Genomic DNA, 14456 nt, shown 5'->3' with positions numbered 1-14456 from the left:
TTAAATTTATTTATAAATATATATTTTACTGTTATATTTTAAAAAACAAATGGCTTTGTTTTCTTTTTGGAATTCTTTGGTAATATTTTTTCCAAAACAACAATCTAGATTTAATTTTTGAATAATGAATGGATAAATTCCATTTATTAATTTAAAATTCGATATTTTAACTAATTCTTTTTTTATACTTTTTAACTTTTCAAGTATTTAAAACTCATTTATATAAAATTGAGTTTTATTCAATCTGCTGCAGCTAAAGCTGTTAAAAAAGAGGAAACCAAGATTTACACATTTTATATGCATTTTAGATAAGTTTGCACTATATGCACTTTGTATAAATTTGTTTATAAAACAACATTATTATTATATCACTACCTGAATTCTAAATTTGCTTGAAGGAACTGTCCTCAACATCTTTTGTTCTTTATGATCCAATATATCGAACTCGCTGTAGCTTGCACTGTAACTAATTGCAATTTGACTAAATGTACTTGTTAGTATGCTAGCTAAAAATGACGATTCTCCAGAATATGGACCAATTAGGAATGGAACTTTGTTCATAAAAGTTGCTAAAACTTTACTCTGCACCTCAGTATAATCGTTTACATCAAATACTTCATTGACTTCAAGTTTATAACCATGTAAAAAATTTGAGTTATTATTCACCTGAAATTATTTAAAAATCAGTTAAATAGTACAAAATAAAGATTAAAACATTAACTTTAAATTAATTTTAAACTTTTAAACTTTATTTTATATTCAAGGTTATTAAATAAACACTATTCTAGCTGTTACAAACACTAACATAACAGTAATAAACATTGACCTATCCATAAAAAGTACTGATTAACAGTAACATAAACTGAACTATCTGTAAAAACACTGATTACACTATAAAAAACACTGGTCTAACTGTAACACACACTGACCTAACTGTAACAAACACTGGCCTAGCTGTAACTAACACTGACATAACTATAAAACACAGAAAGTTTAAACCTATAACATTTTCACATGCAACTTATCAAAATTTTTAGATAACTATTTTAGAAATTCTAATCACAAACTAATTTATTAAAAAAAATTTAACAATAAGTGATACATGGTACAACAATATTTTATATATACAATTATATATATTTTGTAAATAAATAGTTGATATAAACTGCGCTTTATATAATGCTTCTTTTTTATTTGATTAGATTCCTAATAATGTTATACTTAGCAAACTTTAACAGCACTTTTAATAATAATGTAACTTTGAACAAAAACATTTTAAAGGAATAATGTCAAAAAACAACACTTTTCAATGGTAATCATAACCCTTATCTGAGTAACATAAATATGTTAGACATAACCATACAAAAACTAGCATTGTTTTAATGTTGTTTTTATATTTGAAATTTAAATTTTACATACTTTATTAAACATTAGAGAACTGTTTCTCTAAAAATTGAAAAATCATAGTAAATAAACATTTTAATTTTCTGAATATACAATATTAAATTAGATTTAATATTGAATTCTAATCACTACTAATATCATTTATGAGACACTTGCAGTGTACTTTAATAGGACACTTGGTGTGTACATTCTTTAACCTGCCTATAGGGTAAAACATGCAATGAAATACATGCAATATTGTTATATGCCACATAATGCACATAACAAACTTTAAAACCTAATAGAACCTTATTTAAAAAATTTTTCAATTTCTGTTACTATTTTTTGATTCTAATAAAAGTATTAAAATAATTCTAAAAAGAAAATAAAATAAACAGAAGATGCAGATGATCAAAATAAATAACTTTTAATATTTTTTATAAGAACATAAATCATAAGGACCATTGTTTTAGGTAAAGGAATTTTAAGTTTTATAGGGAATTTAGGTAAAGGAATTTAGGTAAAGGAATTTTAAGTTTTATAGCTAAATTAAATTCCAAAAAACATAATAATATAAGTCAACATGAACACCTAAATTTACTTTATAAAATAAAAAACGAATTTATAATGTTATAAATCTCATTAATATATTTTTCTAATTTCTTATTGTTTTTATGTTGATGTTATTGAGTCTTTGAAGATTTGAATAAAGTTGCTTACTTATATAATACTTTTTTTGCTTTTGTACACTGATTTTGTGTCCAAGATGTTATTTTTATTATTAAAGGTAGCTGAATAATTACGAATAAAAGAAAATAGTAATAGATCAAGGAAGACAAAAATACAAAGAAGATTGGGAAAAAAAGAAAAGGTTTTACCATAATCTACACTGAGTTTCCATAAACAGTAGCAATCAATTTAAGAATAATGCTTTTAAATTAGTAAAAAAAAAGCAAATAATTCATTTTTGATTAAAAAAAATATTTAAAAATGTTAAAAATAACTTTTTTTTTTTCACAAATGAAAATATTTTTTAAGAAATGTTACTTTTGTGGTATACTAAAGGTTTTTCTTCACTATAAATCATTGCAAATACCATTAAGGAATTTTTGCCATACTTTTTTAATGATTTTTATAATTAATATTCTATGGATGGTATTAAGAAATGCAGAAAATATTTCTCAATAAATGGTGTTTTGAATTTATACAAATTTTGTCAAGAAAAAATAAACTGTATGAGCAGTAGTAAGTTAATCATTTCCTAACTTTTTCCACAGTGATGATTTATTTCTATAGTGATGTTTTATTTCCATAAAGATGACTTTTTCCATAGTGATGACATATTTCCACATTGATAGCTTTTTCCATAGTAATGGCTTAACTCTACAGTGATCACTTATTTCCATAGTGATGACCTTTATAATAGTGATGATTTATTTCCATGGTTATGACATATTTCTGACTAAATTAAATAGTATTTGTTATTACCAGAAATATACAAGAAATTACATCATAAACTTTGTGCAAAAGTGGCAAATAAGTTGCCTAGAAACAAATGACCAAACAAATAAAAGATCAATTTACTCAATGCTGATTTGGATCAAGCTACCAAAACTAACTGTTGAAGAAAATTAAGAAAAAAATCAGTTTGATTTTTACTTAAGAAATTTATGCGCTGCTTTAATTTATACCCCTAAAATCATGTTAAAATTAATGCTGTTGCTAAAATGGCTGCGAACTCCAACAGTAGCTGCATTAGCTTTAGCTGCAATATGTTCAGTATTAGATGCTTTTGGTTACTAGTTAATTTTTTGGTCAAATCATCAAAATCTTTCAAGTTTGAGTGGCAATGAAGCTTTAAAGAAATTATCTATAAACATTCATAAAATCTTAAAAATAATATTCTTATAAAAACAATAATTAGTTTATATAAGTTTAACTTAAAACAATTTTTTTGTTGTTTTTCAAAAATCTCATTAATTATTTTAATTAGATTTTAATAATTTATGTGTTATTTTAGTTTTAATAAGCAAAACAATAATATAAACAGTCATACAAAGTATATTCAAAATGAATTTAAAAAATAATGAAAATATGATGCAATATTATTTAAACACAATAAAAACTTAAGCCTGGCTAATACACTTAATGTAAATGCACCCACCATATTTACAGCATATTTCATAGCCTGATACATCATAAATCCTGACTGCATGTTTAAATTTTTGCCATTACTGATGGGGAAAATGCCGTTAATTAAAAACGAACCACTTCCTATGAAAATAAACGAATTATAAAAGGTGTAAAAATTATAACAGAAAATAATTTCCAATATAATATTTAACCAATTTTTAATATCAGTTTTAATATATTTTATTATTTAATACATTTTATTAATATTAACTTTTGAAATAATATTTTACTTAACTAGATACTACAACAACAATTCTCAAAAGACAAATTTGGAGAAAAACAATATAAAATTTAAATTTAATGAGAAATGATAAAAATATTAAAAAAATTATAAGACAAATGATAAGAAACAAACATCACTATAAACAACTAACAATAAAATTAATAAACTTATTCTAGGAAAGAAAAGTTAAAAAATCCACAAACTTAAACAAGAAGTACAAAACTAAAAATAAAACTTGATTTATTTCACTAATAACTGTTATTACTTAACTCTTCAGTTTCAAAATGTTTAAAACTTAAAATAATTTTTTTTTACAAAAAACTTTAATAAATCATTGTAAACTATTATTAATCAAATTTATCAAAAACTAAACTAAGTAATCTGACTTGAAAAAGTTTTATAGTTAAAACATATTTTTGAAAATATTTTAACTACATATTCATAGTCTCTTGAACAGAAATAATAAATACAAATAAATAAAAAAAACGTTACGGCTGTGCAACTATAAATTAATTTACCTTTAATCACATTTCCATATACTGGTAATATTAGGAGCATAAACAATCCTATTCCCATACTTGAGGCTAAATCAATTATACTAACAAATTTTAGTATTTAATTTTAACTGAAAATGACTAGTGTTAGTCAAAACATGTTTTTTTATTAATAAAATTGTTTTACTAATTAAAAAATTTGTATATACGCACATTTATCAGTGTGTATATATATATATATATATATATATATATATATATATATATATATATATATATATATATATATATATATATATATATATGTATATATATATATATATATATATATATATATATATATATATATATATATATATATATATATATATATATATATACGCACATTTAACAGTGTACTTAGTTGACACTACGATGATAAACTGAAATAGGGAGCAGCTGGGGGACTCACTACATACATCAACTGATATATACTGAACATGCAAAATATTTGCTTGTTCATCAACTATATAACTTCATCAACTGAGGTTTTGAACTGGGCAGCAATAAGTTTTTTTTATTGTTTTTTTTTTTTCTTTTTCTTAACTATTTTAGTTGATAATTTTTTTAATTCAATATAATCTATGAAAATTAAATATCGAAGTTACAAAAGTTCTCTAGACCTCTATTCATTAACCCCTAAACTATATAAAAACTGTTTTTTATTCTAGTTTTTGAAAATTTAGATTTATTTAATATTTAATATAAAATTTAGATTAAAACAGATTTATGAATTGGCCAATCAATTTCAAATTTATGAAACAGATTTATGAATTGGCCAATCAATTTTCTTATTAATATTACCAAGGCCTTTTATTAGTCTTTCAAACTCCTAATATCTCCTAATGTTTAAAAATAACTTTAAAAAATAATTTTATAATTTTTTTTTAAAGTTATGTTTTAATTAAACAACATTTTACTTATTAGAGGAAAAAAGAAAAAATAATAATAATAATGAAGCAATATGGGACCAAAAAAGAACCATTGTGGTACCTTATAGGTTACTGGAAATGAAGGGCAGTGTTGCCCATAAAAAGATAAATTAAAAACTAAAGTAAGAAACGAATGACTCTGCAATTTTTAAAAACCTTTCCAAATATAACATATAAAATGAGCGTAAGACTATCCTGCCATACTTTATAAAGCTCTTTGATACTTCAAGTGCAATAGCCTTTATAAAGCTCTTTGATACTTCAAGTGCCACTTCCTTGTGCTAAATGCACAATAAGTTTAAGAATTGTCTCATGAAATAAAATATTATGTTTGCTAATTAAAGAGTTGATGATTCGGTAATAATAGTAAAAAGATTGACTTATAATTTGAGGGGTTAAAAAATCTGAAAGTTTTTAAAAATTAGAACCATTCGAACCATTTAAAAGATTCAGTTAAAACCTTGTTAAATATGACTGGACCACAAGCTGTAGATGAACCAGTAGATAATTTTATCAGAGAAATAGGAAACAGTAGCTGCAGTGATTTGGATGGCTAGGAATTAATTAACCTTTTTCTCTGAATAACAGGAAGAGTGTTGCTTGAATAATGCAAATAGTTTTGGGTCATTCCATGCCAAGTAGAGCAAAGGTCCCTTATGAACCACCTCAGAATTTGTTACCACCTTTGATTTTGTACATATATATGAGAAAAGCATGTTTCGAAAATTTTAGATCAATATCTAGTATGTTTCTTGAGAAAACACTATTTAAGTAGTGGGGTGTTTTGCATGAAGTTTCACTCTACAAGTAAAAAGTTTTTTATTGTTTTTAACAGCTATTAACTTTTGAACAAATTGGTTTTATACTTCAACTATTAAAATAGCAAGAATGATGTATGTAATAGCAAGTATGATGTAGGTAATTTTAAAAGAACAAAATATTTAAAATCTGGCATCTCTGCTTTTTCCAATGGAAGGCTGAAGTTGATATTTTTGTTTTGGAATTGAAACTTTTTGTGATTTTAAAGAGCTTATTTTTAAAAACTAGTTCAAAAATTAATACAAATCAAATTGCTTGTTGATCTAGACGTGGTGGATAAATATTTAAAAAAATATCAGTTGATTGAAGAGCTGCATTCAAAAGTTAAAGGTCATCAAAATGAGTCGAATCAAGATTTTTTAAAGATTGATCCGCAATGCAAAGCATCTTTTACCTAAGATAGCTATTTTTTTTCTTTCATAAAATTTCTTATACGTATCAATCAATCAAGTTGTGTTAATGAGTAGTATGCCTGAACTGTCTCCTTGGTAAATTTTAGTATTGGTAAAGCATTAAAGGAACTCTTATCAAGTTTAACAAGTCTAAAAAAAGTAAATGTTTCCACTGTCTTAACTAAACCAAGAGCTTCTTTCTTGGAGAAGCAAAGTAGATCCAATTGATTTTATTTGTAAGTATCACTATAAAGTTTACTTAGTGAGGTATGAGAATTAACATCGAAGGTATTGTAGTAATCCTTTCAACAAGTATGCAAAAGTGAAAAATAAGTTTCGATATTTAAACTAATAACTTTAATTTAATACAAATACCTTTAGTTATAAATAAATGTGAAGCAATATTTAATAATTAGAATCTTTTACTTTGTAGATTTGGAAATGTCTTCCTTATCCTTATGTATTTCATATGCCAAAGATTTTTGTTTAACATCTTGTCAAAAAATTTGCACTAGTTTCAGAAAAACCCTGCATTACAAACATCACGATGCAAAAGAAAATGAACTCCAAGAAAAAGAAATTTATGTTGACTACCTTATGTTAAAAGATCTTAATTTAAGTATTGCAAGTTTTGGATGTTCAACTTTAAAACTTGTTTCAAAAAAAGATTTGCATATGGAAGCGTAAAATCGATAACGTAAGAGCTCTTACACAAAAGGCTTTTGCCAATGTGCTAGGTTTAGAAATAGCTGCATTTAGTGAAATTGAATCAGCTTCAAAAAAACGTTTGAAAAAAAATAATAAAGATATAGACATACTATGATCCAAATTTTGAAAAAAATTGACAAAACATCGCCAAAAAATCACACTTTTTACACTCACTCCAGACAGGTGGTCAATTGAGAAAATTCACAAGTATTTTTCGACTTCAAAAAAATCTGAAGTAAAGGCCGGAAAATAAAGAAAAAAAAGTGGAATATTGTCAAAACTTTCTCCAAATTTGGGTAGGTAGACTAAGTAAAGATGTAATTACAGAGATTGTTCAGTTCTATCAATGAAATAAATATTCCGGGGTTCGTCCAGGAAATAAAAAATTTGTTTCAGTTAGAGTAAATGATATAAAGCAACACATCCAAAAACGACTTATTTTAGTCAACATGAAAGAACTTTATATTGAGTTTAAAAAGAAACATAATTATCCTAAAGTTGGATTTTCAAAATTTTGTGAGCTAAGGCCTGAGTGTTGCATTTCTGTGGGTGGTCTGCATGCAGTTTGAGTTTGCCAGTACCATCAAAATGTAAAGCTTCTTGTACAAAAAATCCCTGAAATTGCTAATTACAAAAGCTTATTGAAATTAATGGTTTGTAGCATTGAAAATAGAGATTGTATGCTACATAGCTACGATAAATATCCTGGAAAAGAGGTTTTGTCAGATTACATTGAAACTTTGTTTAATTAAAATGAAATTATTGCAGTTGATTTTTATCAATGGTAAAAATCAAATTTTCGATGTACTTTAGAACCAGCAACTATACCTTCAGATGAATTTATAGAAATGGTTTATGAACAGTTTTATATCAAAAAGTCAAGCCACCTACTTCGAAAATTTGAAAACTAATTTAAAAGAAAAACAAGCTTTAGTTCTTCTTGACTTTGCAGAAAACTATATTTTCTAATATAGGATGCAGTGCAACATTTTTACTGGAATAACAACCAGGCAACTTTGCTCCCCTTTGTTGTTTATTTAATAAAAAACTTGATAGTCAAAGTTATTATGTTATACCAGATTATCTGAAACAGATGCTGTTCATTGCTTTATCAATAATGTTATTGATAAACTCAAACAAACACAATCATTTTAACACATTATCTATTTTAGTGATGGAGCTGCATCACAATATAAAAATTACAAAAATATTATCAACTTATGCTACCATAAACAAGATTTTGACATTACTGCAAAATGGCACTTTTTTGAAACATTGCATGGTAAAATTCCTTGTGATGGAGTTAGTGGAACGGCAAAAAATCTTGTTGCACAAGCCAGTCTACAGTCAATTAACACATCAATTGACACATCAAGCAAAATATACAGTTGGTATGTTCAACATGTTAAAGGATTATTTATTTTTGTTGACAAAGTTTCAATAGGAACACATATTACAGATTTCAATTTGGAAGAGAGATACTATTTTTCTTCTACAATATCTGGGACATGAAACCACCACAGTTTTATACCACTAACACTCAATAAAAATAACAGGAGTTTCATTTGATTTGTTTGCACCAATTTTTTTTTCCTGCAGAGTCAATATTAATAAATTTCATGTTACACACCAGGAACATATGTGGACTGCATTTATGATGCTCAATGGTATTTAGGAAATATTCTTAGTACTCTCAGTAGAGCATTTTAGTATTCTCAGAAGATCTTCACAGAGGAAGATTTTATAATATTGACTTAAAAGAAATCAATGAGATTATTTTATTATTTGAGAAATTTAATTTTTTATGAATTTTATTAATTTTGTTTATTGTCTTAAAAACTTTTTATTTTACAAAAATTTCAACTGAAATTTGAAGTTATATTAATATCTTAAAGTTGTATGTAAACAAATGTTCTAATATTTAGTGTAATACGTTTTGTATTTAAAACATTTGTAAATTTGTTTCATCACTACAATTGACAAATTGCAAAACATTTTGTTTGTTTTTCATTAAAAAAAATTATATTATAAAGTAGGGGTTATAAATTTTTATCTAATAAAAGATCAAGTGAAGGATGAGTTTCCTCCCCTTTAAAACAAATCATCACAACATCTCAACCCCTCTCTATTTCCCCTCCCCAGCTCCCTATCCTTCTGCTCTCCCTATCCCCAGCCCTCCTTATTGTGTGATCTGATTTTTATGTATGTGTGTGTGTATGTAATGTTTTAAAATACAAGACATTTTATTTTAGTTTCTTTAAATTTTTTTGTTGAGTTCACTTTGTCATAAGAAGAGCCTTCTTGCCCAATTCACCATATTGTCCTGTTTTCTCCTATATAATCTATATTTATTGTGAGATAGCTGTGTAGGAAATAAAAAGAAAATAATAATTAATATGGTTATCTTTATTAAGCTGGTTTAAAATATTTTTAGAAATTTTTATTATTGACCTAAAATAGAAAAAAATCAATACATAGTAGTTAAACGAAATCTTATAACTACATTATGCTTTAAATAGAAATTCAGATTTTTTAATTTAATATTTAATAACATTATTGCAAAAACTCACGGCCCTGTGTTCACCATGACAAAGTTCATTCAAAGAACAAACTAACATATGCTTTTTTCAAATTTTTAACATTACAAACTAGTTTTAATTATCAATTGGTGTCATACTTTAATTGGTAGTACTGCTTGAAAAGCAGGTCAGTGGTTTAAAACCTCGAAAAAAGTGTCCATAATCAAAAAAAAATTTAATATTACAAAAAGATTTTTTTTTGATTATTCATAAAATTGAAAAAATTTTCGTGGAAAGGATTTCACTTAATTCACAGCGAAAAAATGTTTTGCATATCAAAATAACAGGAATAAGAAATTTTAAAAGGATTATATTTTATTGTTAAGCAGAGGCATCTCGAGGAGGAGGAGGAGGGGGGGTTAGGGTATCTTGCCCCCTAAACTAAATTAACTTGTCAGCATATGCGACACTGAAGTCGGCAAAATTGGATCTATAGTTAGCAGTCGGCAAATGTCATCTTACCATGGCCTTGATAAGTCCTTCGCAAGCTTTCTTTTATTTTTTATGTTTTAGCTATTCTAAAGTAGCATTAAAAAAAGCTGCTTAAAAATCAACTGTAAAACTTTTCCTAAAAAAGTTTTATAATTATAACAATTTTAAAGTCAAAGAATTGCATTTGGCGAGTTTTTAGAATTATTGAAATCAGTGAGATCGCTTGGGGGATGCGATCTTTTGGTCTAACACCCTTCTAGACCTGTTAGTCTAGAAGGGGGTTACACCAAGAGTTTACCGCCCTGGGTGACACCAACCTCAGCGACACCACTGATTGGAATCATTTCTATTTATTCTAATAGAAACCAATTTTTAATATTAGTCAAATTATACGTATTTTGTTTTCAACATTTCTGCCAAAATGACTACAAAAAGACTTTCTGCGACTAATTTAAAAAAAAAAATTTTTAACAAACTGACTTTAATAAACTAAGTTATTTTGAGGTTATTTAGTTTTTATAAGTCTTAGTAAAGTTATCGCTTAGAATTATGGTAGCAGGAAAAAATCTACCTGAAATATGTTGTCCCAGAAAAAAATCCGCTGTTAAAAAAATCCCCTGGATTTTTTTAACAGCGCATAAAATAAGCGATGTATATAATATAAATACAAAAAGAATTTCATTTTTCATAAATCGACTGACAAAGGTAGATAGGAGGTAGAACATACAAGTGTACAAACATCGAATGAAAAATCAATAAAAAATTTTCTTGTAGTTTTTATATATTTATTTTTTATGAATAATCTACTACTGAAACGAATGTTTTCAGTAGGAGGTAGGACGGTTACTGATTTTAGGCATAATGTAAAACCAGAAAACACTAGCATGTTAGTTTTTATGAGTCAAAATAACGCAAGGGTTCCTTCTAACCTCAGCGATTGGGAAAAAACTAGTGAAGAAGAGGCATATGAATTACCATATGTCACTACCAACTAAGAAGACTCACCAACACAGTGCCGTGGCAAAGGCCCCCCAAACCCCCCATTTGGGGGGGGGCCTACGAGATATAAGGGGCCCGTTTTTTAAAAAATGATAAAATTTTTTATGGCATTTTATTATTTTAACAGATAATTATCAATTATATTCAAACTATAAAATAAAATAAATGCTACTAAGACAATTTTAATGTGAAAAAAAACAACTGATGAGAATGGACATCCTTGTTTAGTTTCTGTATCTATATAGTAGCTTAACTCTAAAATTTTTACTCATACTTTTATGAAAAACACGGAATTTTTTAATCTTGACATGTTTCGTAGTTAACATACTACATTTTCAAAAGATTAAATAACAATTTAAAACTCTGGATATAAATATAAAATCAAAATTTGAAGACATTACAGAGAAATATTAACCGACAAATAGAATTGTTACAAACCAATAAAAATTATAATACAAATTATGATATCATAAATAGCATGCATAATCCTACGATCAGTAGTTTGCATTCCTGGGACAGGTATCAACATTTCTGAAAATTTCTTTGGATATCTCAAGGTAGATGATACCACTGGAAAAGGGCTTTTGGATGCCTTTCTAGATCAGACAAAAAAGTGGGAATTAAATATTCTTGACTGTCGAGGCCAATCCTATGATAACGGTGCTAACATGAAAGGAAAGGCAAAGGGTGTTCAAGCTAGGCTTCTTCAAATGAATCCCAAAGCTCTATATGTTCCGTGTGCAAACCATTCACTTAATCTAGTCATTGTTGACGGTGCAAAGTCATCCAACAGTGCAATTACTTTTTTCGGAGTTCTTTCAAGATTGTATACACTCTTTTCATCATCTCCTGCTCGATGGCATATTTTAAAGTCATGTATACCCATTTCTGTCAAGCCTCAATCCGATACCAGATGGGAAAGTAGAATAAACTGTGTGAAACCTCTTCGCTATCACCTGAAAGAGATATTAGAGGCATTAGAAAAATTGGAAGTGTATGCTCTAGAGAAGAGAGATGGCGCAACAGCTACAGAAGTATGTTCGCTGATGGAATATATGATGACATGGCCATTCATATTGTCAATCGTTATTTGGTATGACGTTTTATACCAAATTAACAAATCAAGTAAGCTTCTGCAGTCCTCTACAACTTCCCTTGATGTCTTGGATAGTGAAATAAAGGCCACATATACATTTCTTCAGCAATATCGTGAAACTGGATTTTCAGACGCACACATGAAAGCATCAGAAATCGCAGAAGTGTTGGACATTGTAAAAATTTTTCCAGAAGTGCGTTCCCGACAAAAAAAGATGATTCATTCATACGAGTGTGCCGATGAAGCTCACACCATCCAATTAGAACAGAAGTTTAAAGTTGATTTCTTTTTACCACTCCTTGATATGTCAATGGGATCAGTAAAGGAGCGTTTTGAACAAGTCAGTAGTATCACAGAGCTCTATGACTTCCTATACCGTTCTGAGAATCTTATTCAAATCTGTAAAGAAAATTCTTTGTCTTTATATTGCAAAAATTTGCAAGCAAAGCTTGGCGATATAGATTCGGATGATCTGGAAATGGAATTAAAACGATTTGTCATAGTGGTACAGGAGAAAGAAAGTACTCACATGAAATCTGCACATGATTTTCTTAATTACATTTATAAAGAAGAGCTGCAAGAAACTTATCCAAATCTTGCCATTGTGTTACGCATAATCCTTACCTCACCAGTAACTGTCGCAAGTGCTGAACGTAGCTTCAGCAAGCTAAAATTGATTAAGACTTTTCATAGGTCAGTATATTTAATCTTGCTACTTTATACATAATAGATGTAGCTCTATGCATTTCTTTTCACTTTTTATAGGTCAACAATGGTTGATGACCGCTTGTCTTCTCTGGCGATGCTGTCAATTGAGAACGATGTGGCAAGAAAATTAAATTATGAGGAGATAATCAACAAATTTGCAAGTATGAAAGTTCGCCACAAGTCATTTCTGTGACAATTGTGAATATGTGATTTATTACAGGTTTTGAAGTATTACCAATATAATATAACAAACATTATTCTGATAATTATCCGTACATATACGTTTGTCTATACTTATATGTCTTATTTTTGATGTTTTTAGCCTTTAGAAAAAATGTGACGCATATATATCCTGTAATGTGATGCCACAAAAATAGGGCCCAAAAAAATGATTTGGGGGGGGCCCAAATGTACCACGCCACGGCACTGCACCAACAGGAAAAATCACATAGTCAAACTGAAACTGAAAAAAGAGGTTCACCTGAAAAGACTTCTCCAACTCAATCAGATACTCAAACTGGTCCTGAACCTAAAGAGCAACAACAGCTACAGTTAGATACTCAAGAGAGTCAAAGGACTCTAGCTCAACAAGAAGAGTATCAAAGGACTCAAGGTGATGACCAAAATCAAAATGTCTCTTTGTTTATTACAATGACACTCCAGCAAAAACAAAGTAGAAGCAAAAAAGCAAAATTAAGTAGTATAATGAAGTCGAATTGGAAAGGGAATGAGAAAAAAAGTACAGAGCATCTGAGTTTGCAAATCTTTTATTAGAGACAGATGATGAAATATCTGATGAATAATTTTTTAATAATAACTTGTTTATTTAAACTGTAAATGTAAAATTTACTAATAGAAATACAAAAGCAATTTAAAAAATCTTTGTTTAGTTTTTCGGTAACCAGCAAAAAAAGCGGTAAATTGTGATAAAAAGCGGTAAAAAGTGATAAATGCGGTAAAAAGTGATAAATACGGTATTACGCATTTTTACCCACAATTACCGCGGTTATTACGCATTTTTATGTATTTTACGCAAATTTACGCATTTTACGCATTTTTACGTACTTATATCGACAGTGCGGTAACGCCGATGATTAATGGAAATATTCAAGGGATCGTACATAATTTACGCAACGCCAAACTTATTTAAAAAATAAGTCGGAGATCATTTTGCTCTTTAGCACGGCAGTTTTCGCTGGACTTGGAAGATTGTTTATATACTTATTTTATGTTTATATATTTGATTTAATTAAAGACTCTGCGAAGGAAAACTTTTAACCTTTTAAACTTTTGTCTAAAAGTTTAATTTCGCGTTACAATTTATGGACGACCCTAATAACAAATGCCATAAAAACTCAAAATTTAAATGTGGCATTAAAACTTTAAAAACTGTTATATAAAAATGTAAAACAATAATTTTAACTGAACTATTTTATGGGTTTCACAAACTATAGTTGGT

The 14456-nt window shown here is 27.6% G+C and overlaps 2 protein-coding genes across 5 annotated transcripts in view; one reads left to right on the top strand and one right to left on the bottom strand.

Annotated features, from left to right (window-relative positions):
• Positions 1-14456, bottom strand: part of LOC100197593 (metabotropic glutamate receptor 3) — a 36225-nt gene that overhangs the window by 9591 nt on the left and 12178 nt on the right. For all 4 annotated transcript variants that reach the window (XM_065802290.1, XM_065802292.1, XM_065802291.1 and 1 more), the window contains 3 exons: positions 4318-4383; positions 3548-3657; positions 376-666 (listed from right to left, as the gene is read on the bottom strand). In XM_065802290.1, the coding sequence (XP_065658362.1) occupies positions 376-666; positions 3548-3657; positions 4318-4375 (459 nt within the window). In that variant the 5' untranslated portion in view covers positions 4376-4383. The remainder of the gene's footprint in view (positions 1-375; positions 667-3547; positions 3658-4317; positions 4384-14456) is intronic.
• Positions 5735-13317, top strand: LOC136082929 (zinc finger MYM-type protein 1-like). Its single transcript, XM_065802343.1, has 5 exons — positions 5735-5795; positions 6909-7158; positions 8356-8570; positions 11671-12982; positions 13055-13317. The coding sequence occupies exons 1-5, from the start codon at positions 5735-5737 to the stop codon at positions 13188-13190; spliced, it is 1974 nt and encodes a 657-aa protein (XP_065658415.1). The 3' UTR covers positions 13191-13317.

The sequence above is a fragment of the Hydra vulgaris genome, chromosome 08, assembly GCF_038396675.1.
Source record: "Hydra vulgaris chromosome 08, alternate assembly HydraT2T_AEP".
Classification (NCBI taxonomy): Eukaryota; Metazoa; Cnidaria; class Hydrozoa; order Anthoathecata; family Hydridae; genus Hydra; species Hydra vulgaris.
The sequence above is the reverse complement of the archived record's forward strand: the minus strand, read 5'-3'. Positions and strand labels throughout refer to the sequence as shown.

Excerpts from the sequence above, each read along its gene's own strand:
- LOC136082929 (XM_065802343.1), top strand. The coding sequence starts at position 5,735 with ATGACTGGACCACAAGCTGTAGATGAACCAGTAGATAATTTTATCAGA. Across the intron at positions 5,796-6,908 it reads TATCAGAGAAATAGGAAACA|ATTTGGAAATGTCTTCCTTA; the intron begins GTAGCTGCAGTG and ends TTTACTTTGTAG. Across the intron at positions 8,571-11,670 it reads CACATCAAGCAAAATATACA|CATGCATAATCCTACGATCA; the intron begins GTTGGTATGTTC and ends TATCATAAATAG.